General features: G+C 38.8%; 1 protein-coding gene and 1 long non-coding RNA gene across 7 annotated transcripts in view; one reads left to right on the forward strand and one right to left on the reverse strand.

Annotated features, from left to right (window-relative positions):
- Positions 1-6,378, reverse strand: part of LOC122137607 — a 31,979-nt gene extending 25,601 nt beyond the window's left edge. Inside the window, exons 1-3 of one of the 4 annotated variants that reach the window (XR_006154963.1) lie at positions 5,705-6,378; positions 5,478-5,512; positions 3,382-3,412 (exon numbers count right to left, since the gene is read on the reverse strand). This is a non-coding gene — a long non-coding RNA (uncharacterized LOC122137607). Of the gene's footprint in view, positions 1-3,381; positions 3,413-4,687; positions 5,540-5,704 lie in introns of those variants that run through there. The other 3 variants (XR_006154966.1, XR_006154965.1, XR_006154964.1) reach the window with 3 other exon arrangements.
- Positions 6,379-6,443: 65 nt separating this feature from the next.
- Positions 6,444-12,314, forward strand: part of zeb2b (zinc finger E-box binding homeobox 2b) — a 79,001-nt gene continuing 73,130 nt past the window's right edge. For 2 of the 3 annotated variants that reach the window (XM_042725279.1, XM_042725281.1), the window contains exons 1-2: positions 6,444-6,650; positions 7,808-7,956. In XM_042725279.1, the coding sequence (XP_042581213.1) occupies positions 7,884-7,956 (73 nt within the window). In that variant the 5' untranslated portion in view covers positions 6,444-6,650; positions 7,808-7,883. The remainder of the gene's footprint in view (positions 6,651-7,807; positions 7,957-12,314) is intronic. The other variant, XM_042725280.1, reaches the window with a different exon arrangement.

The following is a 12,314-nucleotide window of genomic DNA, read 5'->3' on the forward strand; positions in this document are numbered from 1 at the left end:
GTTGTCCTGCATCCTCAATAAACAAGCTACAGGTAGTCCAAAATGCAACGGCTAGAGTCCTTACCAGGTCAAGAAAATATGATCATATTACCCCAATACTACAGTCTCTGCACTGGCTACCTATTAAGCTCCGTGTCAGTTACAAAATATTATTACTCACCTACAAGACCATTAATGGCTTAGCTCCTGCGTACCTAACTAGTCTTCTACCACCCTACAACCCATCACGCTCCCTAAGGTCACAAAACGCTGGACTTTTGATAGTACCTAGGATAGCAAAGTCCACTAAAGGAGGTAGAGCTTTTTCACATTTGGCTCCCAAACTCTGGAACGGCCTTTCTGATAATGTTCGGGGTTCAGACACACTTCCTCTGTTTAAATCTAAAAACACACCTCTTTGGCCAAGCATTCAAGTAATGCATCTCATAACCTAGTACTGCAGTTATATCTGATCACATGCACATTACTATTCTTTAGCTTGGATTGAACACATAATTTTTGCTTGGTTGGAACACCAGCTACGCTAATTATGTCTCTATTTGTTTCTCTGTGTCTTTCCAATTTTATGATGGCATATTAAAACAAAACAGCCTAATTATTCAGTGTTTCTTAAATCTGATTAGTCACTTGTTCATACAACCCACAAACTAGTCCGTTTTCCAAATAAATAGTTGCAAATTCCCACTGTTAAAAAAAGAAAAAGAAAAAAAAAAAGTCCAGTTTGATTCGATCTTCCTCTCAGATATACAGCAGCAGGAAATCAGCCAATCACATCTCAGCTCTGCAGAATAATGAATAAATCAGCACGCAGAGCCTGGGGAGGGTGAGGCGGCAGGGGGCGAGTCATGTGACATTCAGCTCTGACCAATGAACACGGTGACATGGTTTTAGGGATTCGGGCCGATTGTCCTGCATCTGTTCCTGCTCAGTCCTGTCTGTCTGTTTCTCTCTGACTCTATCTGTCCCTCGTTCACTGCCAAATCTCTCACAACCCTCTGTCTGTCTGTCTGTCTCTCACATGTGAAGGTGTTTATCTGCTTATTGTTTTGTATAAAGTTAATTGTGTAAATTACAGCCTAACTAAATCAAACACCTTAAGGACACAATCCAACTAAGAACACTTGACATAATTACGTACTTGTTAAAAATTATGCTGTTTTGTACATCAATAGATAGATAGATAGATAGATAGATATTTCGAAATCTTAATTTATTTTACTGTAAATGCAAAACAGAAACAACAAGGATCTTTCAAAAGTGGTTCAGATGGATCAAATCCAAACACATTGTGACATTCTGGCCAATTACAGGGGGGGGGGGGGGAGGTTAAACTAGCTCAAGGGTTTAGTTGAACTCCACTGAGCAGTAAACACACGTTCACATGCTGCTCAGTGACTGATGGTTCCTTTTTCTATGTGTTTTCTCTTTAATAATCATGTGTGAATACACACAGATATTCCCACAATGCAGGTGTGAAATGAACGAGTATTAACTTCTGCCGCTCTCCACTTCTTCACTCTTCTTCACTCAAAGATATTTCAGCAAACACTAGAGGATAAACTGATAAAATAAAAGAAATATCCCAATTATTAGAACTTAGACATTATTATGGTTTGGCAGTCTGATGCCATAAGGTAACTGTTTATTTTATGTTTTAGTTTGTTAAAAAGCATTGAAGAAATTGGGCTTTAAAAAACCCAAATCAAAGCACCAGTGTTATTTTAATATTATTTATATACAGTTGTAGTTTTTATTCTTTTTTTTTTTTTTTTTCAGTATTTTAAATTTTAGTGAATTTCTTATGTGCTTTTGTCATAATGATGATGATGCAATTATATTTCAGTTTTAGTTTTTATTTATTTCCAGTTAATGATTTTATTATTTCAATAAAAAAAAAATCAGTTTTACATGTTAAAAATTGCACTATTATTAAATATTTGTTAATATTTTTTTTTAATCTTATTTAAGCTTTACTTCAATTAACAATAAAAACAGTTTGTAATCAATACCCAAAACAAACCCACACACACACACACAAACACACAAAACGCAAGAACGCTAAACAGACAGAATGACTCTTGATAAGAAGAGGATCTTTTGCTGAACCTTAAGAACTGTTGTAGAAGCTTGATTTTTGAATGTGCTTTCATAGAGACAGGCGTGATTTTCTGAGGATGCCCATTTATTGAATTTCTCAGGTAGCAGCAACATGCAATGATAAAAAAAAAAAAAATATTTGCTGGAGTATGTAACAGTCCTCCAAAGAGGAAATGTGTGTGTGTGTGTGTGTGTGTGTGTGTGTGTGTGTGTGTGTGTGTGTGTGTGTGTGTGTGTGTGTGTGTGTGTGTGTGTGTAAGAGAAAGAGAGAGTCATCGGTACAATTCAATAGAGCAGCCGATAACAGCTCATCTCTGCCCTATAATACTCTCTCTCTCTCTCTCTCTCTCTCTCTCTCTCTCTCTCTCTCTCTCTCTCTCTCTCTCTCGCTGGGGATGAGTGTGGACAATAGTCTCAGCAGTGGCCCCTGATTGCCTCTTTTCACATGTTAATGAGCATCTCTGCGTTCCTCCTCTTTCTCAAATCTCCACAAATTATACAGCAAACACAGAAAAGGAAAATCCTACGGCTTTTTTTTATTCAACAAACTGACATGTAAATGCAAGTGTAAGTGTTGTCCTCCGCTGCTCTGATCGGCAGCTAATTGTAGCCGTCAATTGTATAAGATGCTCTTTTACTTCAACACAAGCCCGGATCAAACACAATCAACTCTCCCGCCTGGTTAAGAGAGAGAGAGAGAGAGAGAGAGAGGGATACGGCGATGTTCGTTGTCACGGTGATGACTGTGTTTATTCGCATCACACGTTTGAATATAAATATTTGTTGATTTGCTCATCATTGACAGAGATCTGAACGCTGTCGAGGATCTGTGTTTTGAAGCGCTGCTGTCTGTCTGAATGTGACCGAAGAGAAAGACAGACAGACACCACACACATATACACACATCAACATTGTATTTCATTTAGAGCTGATAGTACTTCATCAAATATCAAGTACACAAATATTTACTCAGATTCAAATTTATTCAGCATTTATGCAAATATAGGACGTGGCATCCAATCGGTTTCATGCTGTTATATTGTGTATTATTGAATGACTGATGAGTAATTGACCAATCAGCATCCAGGAGTCTGTTTTATAATGCACTTTTATATTGTTTACTTATCACACATCATGACATTTGACATTGCATTTGATAGTGAATCAATTATTTTATCTAATGTAAAGCCATATGCTCTTCCTCACAGCAGATTTTAAAATAGAAACAGAAAAATGTGAAGAATCACCCAACACACGTACACAAACAAACACCCTCCCTCACCCATCCCACTCACTTACACAAGAGGGCCGAATCCTGCAGGAGAAAGTCACGTTTTATTGCATAGGATAAATTAAATTTCACACCCCTGTGAAGTTTATAGAGTACATAGAGGCAGATTTTTACAAGATTCATATGCAAATGTGTGTCGAGATTAGAGATACAGCAATTATTCCAGTTCATGATAAATTATTCATTTAACAACCGTCAATTATTAATTCCACAGAAACAATAAGCCGTGTTTCTGTAGGCAGAGTTTCCAATTTTAACAGACCTTTACCTTTCTCTCTCTCGCTGTCTGTGAAGTCTGTTAATGTCAGAATTAATTGTGAATGTTTTCCATTTCCTTCTCTGTCTCAAAAAGCCAGAGCATCAAAATAGTTAAAAAAATATGTCGTCGCACTGCTACTTTTACTTCACTGGAGACCTGACCTCTTTACCGAGAGATGCTCAGAATCATGGCTCTCTTCGCCGAGCGTCTCTCGTTCGATGTGTGCAAATGAAGAGAGTCTGCTAATAATCAGATCACTGGTGTTCAGAGTCCTTCCTCTGCACAGAGCAAGTGCTACATGTGAAAATCAATAGCTATTTGATGCATACGGCATCTGTAGCTGCGCAGTCAGTAGCCCAGCATGCTGTTATATACAGTAGACTGAAGCCGTATGAGCGCAGGAGCCTGCGGCTACAGCACAACAACTCAGCTCATATGTTTGAGAGACTTTGAAATCACTCTCTCTGCTAACTCTGCACTATAATTGTCCATCAATCTGCCATGCTTCTCCTTTTCTTTTCTTTTGTCTGTGCGTGTGAGATACGCTCACCATGTACAGCTGTCATTCACATTAAAATGCGTCTGTGAATGGAACAGGTTTGTTGGGTAAATGCATAATTAATAAGTACAGATGAGAAATCACTACCGCATGTAATGCATGTGCATGCATGCTGTATTTGCACAGAGATGGATCCGTGAAGAGTCGGACAGGCTTTTTGGCTGGCGATGTACACGCACGCATGAAGATGTGATAATTATGCTAATGAAATACACGGCTGTAACTCTGGTACTGTTGTGTGCGGTGCAGTGCGGTTTATAATGACTACCTAAATTAACTAGCAACACAGGACAGGGACCCCAGCAGTTCATACAGAAAAATGGCATATAAACTGATGAAGGGGAAAAAAAATTAAAAATCACTTAGAATTTGCTAGTAAATTTCAGTAATTATTTCAAAGAAATAGCAAATAATGCATTGGGTTACATATGAAATATCCAAGTAGCATTTTCTTGTGTTTATAGTATTTTTTTTATATATATATTTGTTTTGTAAATATTTTTACAGTGCATTGTATTTTTTTTCAAACACATTTAACGTGTTTTAAAATCCAAACTGTTGCAGTTCATTTTAAATATTTTTATGCATTATTTTTAAATGCATAACGTCATATTCAGTTTTCTCTTATCCTTATCGTTACTCATTTTACAGGGATTTGCTTGAATGATACATTTTTCATTTGCAACTGTAAGTACATTACAATTATAAGTTATAATGCACCACTGGCAGTGACCATTCAGAGAGAGAAAAAAAAATCCTTTAATAGCACAATGTTTCCAGCTGAACGTGTGACAGGTCAGAAATGAAGGAGAGGGTGTAACGGGAGCGAGCGCAGAGAGGGGGCGTCTGTCTCCTCCATTAAATGAACACATTCATGAACCCAGAGGGTCGCTGGATGAGCGTTTGTCTGTCACACAATACTTAACAATGTGTAAAATACCTTGCATATAAACAGATGCAAAAGACGACATACATGTGGAAAGGATAGATAGATAGATAGATAGATAGATAGATAGATAGATAGATAGATAGATAGATAGATAGATAGATAGATAGATAGATAGATAGATAGATAGATAGATAGATAGATAGATATATTTGTCAAAAACATGCTTTATGTGATGACATACAAATAAGCTGATTTTGTTTTTAGTCAAAAATATTATTTAATTTGATTGAACCAACCTGATTATATCAGTGGACATCAAATCGAGTGAAATCACAGACTAACTGATTGATTAATTATTGTCTGACTGATTTGTGTCACTCACCCTACAGGGATCCAAGCAGCTCCGGATGATTCAGACTGTCACGGACAAACCAAGAGCACACCCTCACGATTTAATAAAATATGACATATAATAATAATTACTATTAGTATTATTAATATGATATTATTATAAATTATTTATTATTATTATTATTATTATTATTATTATTATTTAATAATTTGTATTTTATTTATTTTTTTATTTTTTTTAAATGCACATATACATACCTGAATGGTTACAGATCGCAGGAGTCTGATGCTGAACAAAAGCATCAATCAGTGCAGATGCGCGTGGACTGATGTCTTCATTATCCTTACAAATACTGAAAGAACAGAAAGTCTGTTCACATAAAGCGCTGTCGCCCTCTGAAGACTTCAGCACTAAAGCGTAAAACACAGCAGAAGACAAATAACAATAACGGTGAAAGAATGCCGAGAGAGAGCTCGTTCACGCCCTTCAATGTGTCGGAATCCCTCAGAAATCTAATCGAAAAAGCAGTTATTTTCAGTTCTTTCATTTTGGACCGAGTATTATGAAAAAAAAATAACATAAAATGCACTAAAACCCCATTACGCTACATCGACTGCCTTTAGTTTTTTAAAAAGCCTCAAATCAGCGTTCTTACCTGTGCACCTGCAGACTCACCTGTCACAGGAGCGCGCGCGCTTCCCGCGCCTCCTCCGACAGAACACTTTCCCTCCTCAGATTCAGCGCTTCTCCTCATCAGATTCGTCTTTATGATTGCACCCTCCTTTATTTCTCCTACAATCGTGTTTGTCGCCTGCGCTGAAGAGAGGGAGCGTAACCGTTCCTGAACTTTCTTCAAACGTTATTCATGTCTTCGCTATAAAGGTGCCTGCTGCTCTTTCTCTCTGTGTGTGTGTGTGTGTGTGTGTGTGTGTGTGTGCGCGCACTCATAAAACACACACACGTTTGGCTCTATTATCCCTCCCTGTGCTGATAGGTGGCGTGTGTTTCTCTCTCTCTCTCGAAAAGAAAGGAGGAAAACAGTGTCATTCGAGGCGTGTGAGCGCGTCAGTCCGAGCGCAGGTTTGAGTCCTGGAGTGTGTGAGAGGATCAGTCAGGAATAACGCGCCTCTGTTTCTCAGGCTTTATTCTGGACCCAGACACTATAACACACACAACACACACTCCTGCAGCAGAGACCACAAGGTAAGACACACTCTTTAACCTTCACGGGATCTTTAAAATAGTCCTAATGCGAAATAAAGCCGCTTTCATGCTGCTGGATTCAGGATGCTCTTAGTTAAAGTCAAACACAAAGGTGTGTGTTTTTTCCTCTTACCTTTGCGTTCACCTGTGCAGGTGCGCTGAGCGAGCGGACCAACTTATCCGAAACTGACGTTTTATTCTAGGAAAGAAACCAACGCTTGGCGTTGCTTCCACTAACCATTTTTTTTTAATGCAAACTATTTTTTTTTCTTTCTGTAATGTTGCAACGCGCGAGGTCAGTGATAGAGGAAATCATGCCACATCGCTACAAATTCAGCTATAAATGCATCGATTTTATTGAGCTTTTTTTAACAAATACAATTTTAACATACATTCACAAATATATATATATATATATATATATATATATATATATATATATATATATATATATATAATATATATATATATATATATAAAGTAAATACAAATGCAAAGTAAAAGTATTTATGCATTTTTTAAATCATTAATGCTTATGATATCTGTATGCGTTTTATTTCTTTATCAAACACTGTGTATTTATTCAAGCATACAGATAAATATTATATAGATCCAAAATTTTCAGTTTTCAAAAAGCTACTGCGTCTTCACTAATACTTGAAGATCTCAAACACTCAGAAAGTCAAGGGAAAAAAAACACAGATATTATTACAGATATTATGCGATTTAGATGCTAATGTTCATTATACCTAATGCGTTAAACAACGTGTTCTTATTTTATTATTTCAAGATTATGCCTTAAAACAAACTACAGATTTTTTTTGTGAACTATAGCTAGTTGGAAGCTCCCCAATAAATGCATTAGACAAATATAAACAATCAGCTGTTAAAGTGTCTTTATAGACACGAAACATGTCAAATATAAATCCAGCATCTGACCTTTGAGACTAGCTGTTATTTCGCTTTTTGGGACACACATGCACAGTTATACTGCTTATGTAGATGTCTGTAAGTCATAATGCATGCGTCTTCCAGTCTCCGGTGATCAGATGCATGGACAGCGAATGATCTGAGAGGCTCTCAGCAGTCTCAGTCACTCATGTGTCGGTGTTTTTCTGTGTCTTTCTGTTCGTGTGCTCGGGCTGATGGGCTGCCAGAGGAAGCGGTCCACCCTGCTGCTGTGTTTGCTCGGGTCTGAGTCCATGCAAACTGCCATCTGATCCACGTTTATCAATGCGGGAGCTGATCATGGCGGATGGCCCCCGGTGTAAGAGGCGAAAACAAGCCAACCCGCGGAGGAAAAACGGTAAGAGCGGCTTGGGAAAGTGTCCTGGCGCGGTGCGTAAACGGACGCGTTACGCGGGACGCAGAGAAAGGAGACCGGACAGATCAGAGTCCAGATGGGAGTACGTTTAAAAGAGCACAAGTAGAAATCGGACTGAACAGGCTGATGTAAATAAAGGCCATGTAGCGGAGCTTTTTTTTTCCCTCTCTGTATTTTCGCGCAAGTTTGGAAATTAAAGTTTGTGCGTAATTGTCAGGAGCGTTAAACGCGCTCTGAACACGTTAGTTGCCTGTGGATTCTTTACACTTGCGTTTCGTTTGTTTAAGGAGCTGCTGACCGTCTAGAGACACCGATTGGACAGTCCCAATGCATTATTTTCATTCATTCTCAGATGCATGAATTAGAGGTGCTCGTGCTTGTTGTGCTTGTTGTGTGGAGCTCCGTTAGTCGCAGTCAGTGTCACACGAGTGTCTGGTAAACACCGTTTTGCATTAATGCAGCACGCATACTGACTGTGAAGAACAGATGATTTGATTTTATAAACTTGAGCTGCTTTCAGGGATGTTTTAGAACAGTGTGTTGTATTTTGAGGGTAGCTGTTTTGGCGTTTTACACATGCATAGACAGTGTTTGTGTTTTATATAAACTAACACACCAGCCGATAGATTAGGTTGCGTTTGAAATTGTGCGTGAGTGTTGGGTTTGTTGGTTCGGATGCCGCGCTGCACGTCGAGTTTTTAATTCTTCTGCTTCACGAGGACTAAACGCTGCGAGCAGATCAGTTCCATCTTCCTCTTTCCTTTATGAAATGTTTCATATTGATCCGCTAAAAATCAATACGAGTACGAGAGTCTTTTCACCCTCACGAGTGTCTTCAAGCACTGAAGTTTAAAAAGGCGTAATTCTGTCCTCTCTCTTTTTGAATAGAGTATTTTACGTATGACTAATAATGCATTTCATAAAATCTAATCAAATGCTCTTACAGTCCATGCATATGCGTTTTTAATACAACGTGTGATTTGCATAAAAAATAACGGTACTGAAATATTCATATGCAATGTCAATTCTGTGTTTATTTTTTGTGGAGCTCGTGAACGCGTGTAAGTGTTCATGGAAATACTAAATTAATTGTTTAGCTAGAAATAAAAATGCACCAGTGGGAAAAAAAAGAAGAAGAAAAAAAGCATCTTGATATGAAGTGATAGTCGTTTTTAAAATGAGGACACATATGAAATATTCAGTGATGCTGGAAGACTTGAGCTCAGAGAAATATGAAGGGTGAAGTATATGTTCTCACACACCTGCTGGATTCAGTGTGTCCAGGTGAACTCAGGTGTGCACTGTAAGACATTAAGCAGAAGTAAATGAATCAAAAAATAATATAACCATACATTTATTTATTTTTTTGGATGCATCCTGTAGATATTTTTGCATATTAAATGAAGATAATCAAATCCAGCAAGTGTAGTGTTTTCTCACTCTAATTCGTGTTCAGTTTTGCTGTATTTTCTGTGGGAAAGGAAACTTTAAGTTCAGTCAGATTAATTGCTAGCATCTTGCTTCATCTCTCTGATGAGCTAAAACCCAAAGCGTACAGGGAATCTGATGTGTGGAGAGTAGAGCTTGTCTGTGGAATCGCAGAAGAGAACGCTGCTGTCTTTCTCCTCGTGTTAAACTTGAGTCCAGCTGCGACGCTTCTGCTGTCTGTGAATGTTCAGTGCAGTCAGTCAGAGCTGCTTGTGACCGTTTATTTTGCATGCATTATTTTTACAAAATATCTGTAGTGTGCGAGGAGCAGATCAGATGTCAGGGGTCACGCGGAAAGTCTTTTCTGTTTGTCATGCATGCATGCACGGGAAGTCTTTCACAAATTCAGTGCTCTGAAATTACAGGAAGAGCCCTTTTCCTCCAGAGCAGTTGACGGCCGTGGGGTGTCCTAAGATGCAGATTTTCACAGGTTTCCTGCAGCACAAAGACGTGCTCCTCGTGGTGCATTCAGCCAGATTGATTACATCATTTCAGGTTTGGAAAAGCTCCTGCGTGGCGCGCGAGGAGAAGCCTCTGTGTTTGATTATGGCAGCTGAGCCGTCGTCGCTGAATTAGGAGGGGGGCGATTCTTTCGCTCAGGCTCTTTCATCCCCAACAATGGCAGATTCTGCCCCGTCTAAACTGTTTCTGCGCCCCCATTATGCTGCGCAGCTCCCTCGCCGCACGGCCCCTCCTCTGCCTCCTGTGTTTGGGAGGAGCGGGGCCGCTCACAGCTGATTGTCAGCTCTAATACGTGTCATTTACATGTGCGTAAGGTGAACCGAGCGTGAGCGTGGCACCTTTGGTTCCCCTGTGTGGAGAGAAAAAACTCCTGAGTTTCTCAGAGTTTAGGTTGCACCGCGACAAGCTAAGAGAGAGTTTTAGAGGAAGAGGAGGATGGCGGTTCTCTGATCTCCTGCTAGTTCACACGGCATTTCTGAGCTCGTTTTTGCACTCTCGTGTGTGTGATTTGTACTTAATTATATTATCTATGCTCTTTATATGTTTTGTAAGAGGGACTCTGTGTTGTGGGTCAGTAATTGAAGAGCTATGAGGGTAAAAACCACCAGTTTTTGTTTTTCATAATTTTTATTTTCAGGGCAGAGAGTTGGTTGTGGTGCATTAGTCTGTCTCTATCATTTCAGTAATTTTTTTTGCAAGATTATTTTAGCACTGACTTCAGTGCACAGATGTGTGGATGTATCTCCCGGGTTGCATACAATACATCAAGGAATATTTATCACATTTTAAAGTGCCATTTTTAAAAGGAGATGACAATATTAACATCAATTCAGATTGAACAAACTTTCACATAGAAAATAATATCCTTTAATAATTTGATAAACAAATCCTTAATAAAGAATAATCTTTAATATGCAATTTAGCCAGTTTTCTTAGCTCACAATTTTTTTACATTTTATTTTAACTTGAATATGCAACCCTAAAATGTACCCGCTGATGCGCCTGCAGATCTCCACACAGCTGAAGCGCCTGTCAATCACAAACATACACATGCTCCGCCCCTTGTGTTTGTTTATGGAATATTTTATCTAATTTAATAATGCCGTCTTCCAGCAATACGATCTCTCTGCTCCGCTGAACACATTATAAATCCTTCCAATAGAGCTCCACATATTTTTTTTGTACCATGCACAAGAAATTCCATGGATTCTAAATGCATGGGTTTTATTCATGTCAGAGTAATTATTTCATGCGTCTACATTAAGATATGCCTTTGAAATGTCATTTTTTAAGGTCCTTTCAGTTCCTTGAGGTGACAAATTCATGATTTTCACTTTGCACTGCTCCCAGTTGTATTTTTATCGTTGTGTTTCTTCTGCGATCTCGTCTCTGAAGATATTTTGGCCTATCGGAGGGAGGGGGAGTCAGACCCAGAGCTCTGTGGAAAATGCCTTAGGTGTGACTTCACTTTCACTCACATCAGCGCTGACCCGACTGCCTTTCATATCACATCCACCGCGTCTCCACCGGTAAAACATCCCCCGAGGGCCGAACAAAGAACACGGCCCTTTCTCCTTAATCACAACCCAGCCCTCTCTCTCTCTCTCTCTCTCTCTCTCTCTCTCTCTTTGCCAGCATGCAGCATTTGCATTCAGCTTCAGAAAGGCGCGCATAAAAAGGGGGAAGAGCGACAGAAGAGAGTGAAAAAAAAAACAGAGAATAAAGGCAGAAGAGGGTGGGTGTCGAGAACAAAATAACTGAGGTGTTTGTGAATGTTTGTTGGGCCTCCCCTGGTTACGGCCCTTATATAGACCCACACACACACACACACACACACACACACAGATAGTGTTACGCAGCGGCATGCTCGCTCTATTCATGGCTGCACACTTTCACACTTAAGAGAAAATCATCTGTGTGAGGCACTGCTGCTTTAAGACGCAAGAATGGTTTGGAACAGGTGTGTGTGTGTGTGTGTTTAGATAATTACATTTTTGGCATGATCTTTAGCTTAGCAAGCAGCAGAAATCAGACTGCAGACTTGCACTGTAAGTGCATTTTGTCAAGGCATTTTTTGTTTATTTCTACAGCTGGATCTCACATGTGCAGTCCATAGAGCTTAACTTATTGAGCATGGGATATTTCTTTAATAGATGTCTGATAATAAATAAATAAAAAAATAATAATAAATGAACACAACATTTTAAAAATATATATTTTACTTTTTTATTTGTGTTTAGTTTATATAAAATGATATTACATATAAATGTCAGTATTTTTGTTTATTTTATATTTAGTTATTTTTATGTTGTTTTATATGCTTTTAAAGCTTAAAGAGGGACTGATTCAGAATGAACATGTCTTTAATAGTTTTCATTCTAGATGGGCAG

The sequence above is a fragment of the Cyprinus carpio genome, chromosome B6 (genome assembly GCF_018340385.1).
Source record: "Cyprinus carpio isolate SPL01 chromosome B6, ASM1834038v1, whole genome shotgun sequence".
NCBI lineage: Eukaryota > Metazoa > Chordata > Actinopteri > Cypriniformes > Cyprinidae > Cyprinus > Cyprinus carpio.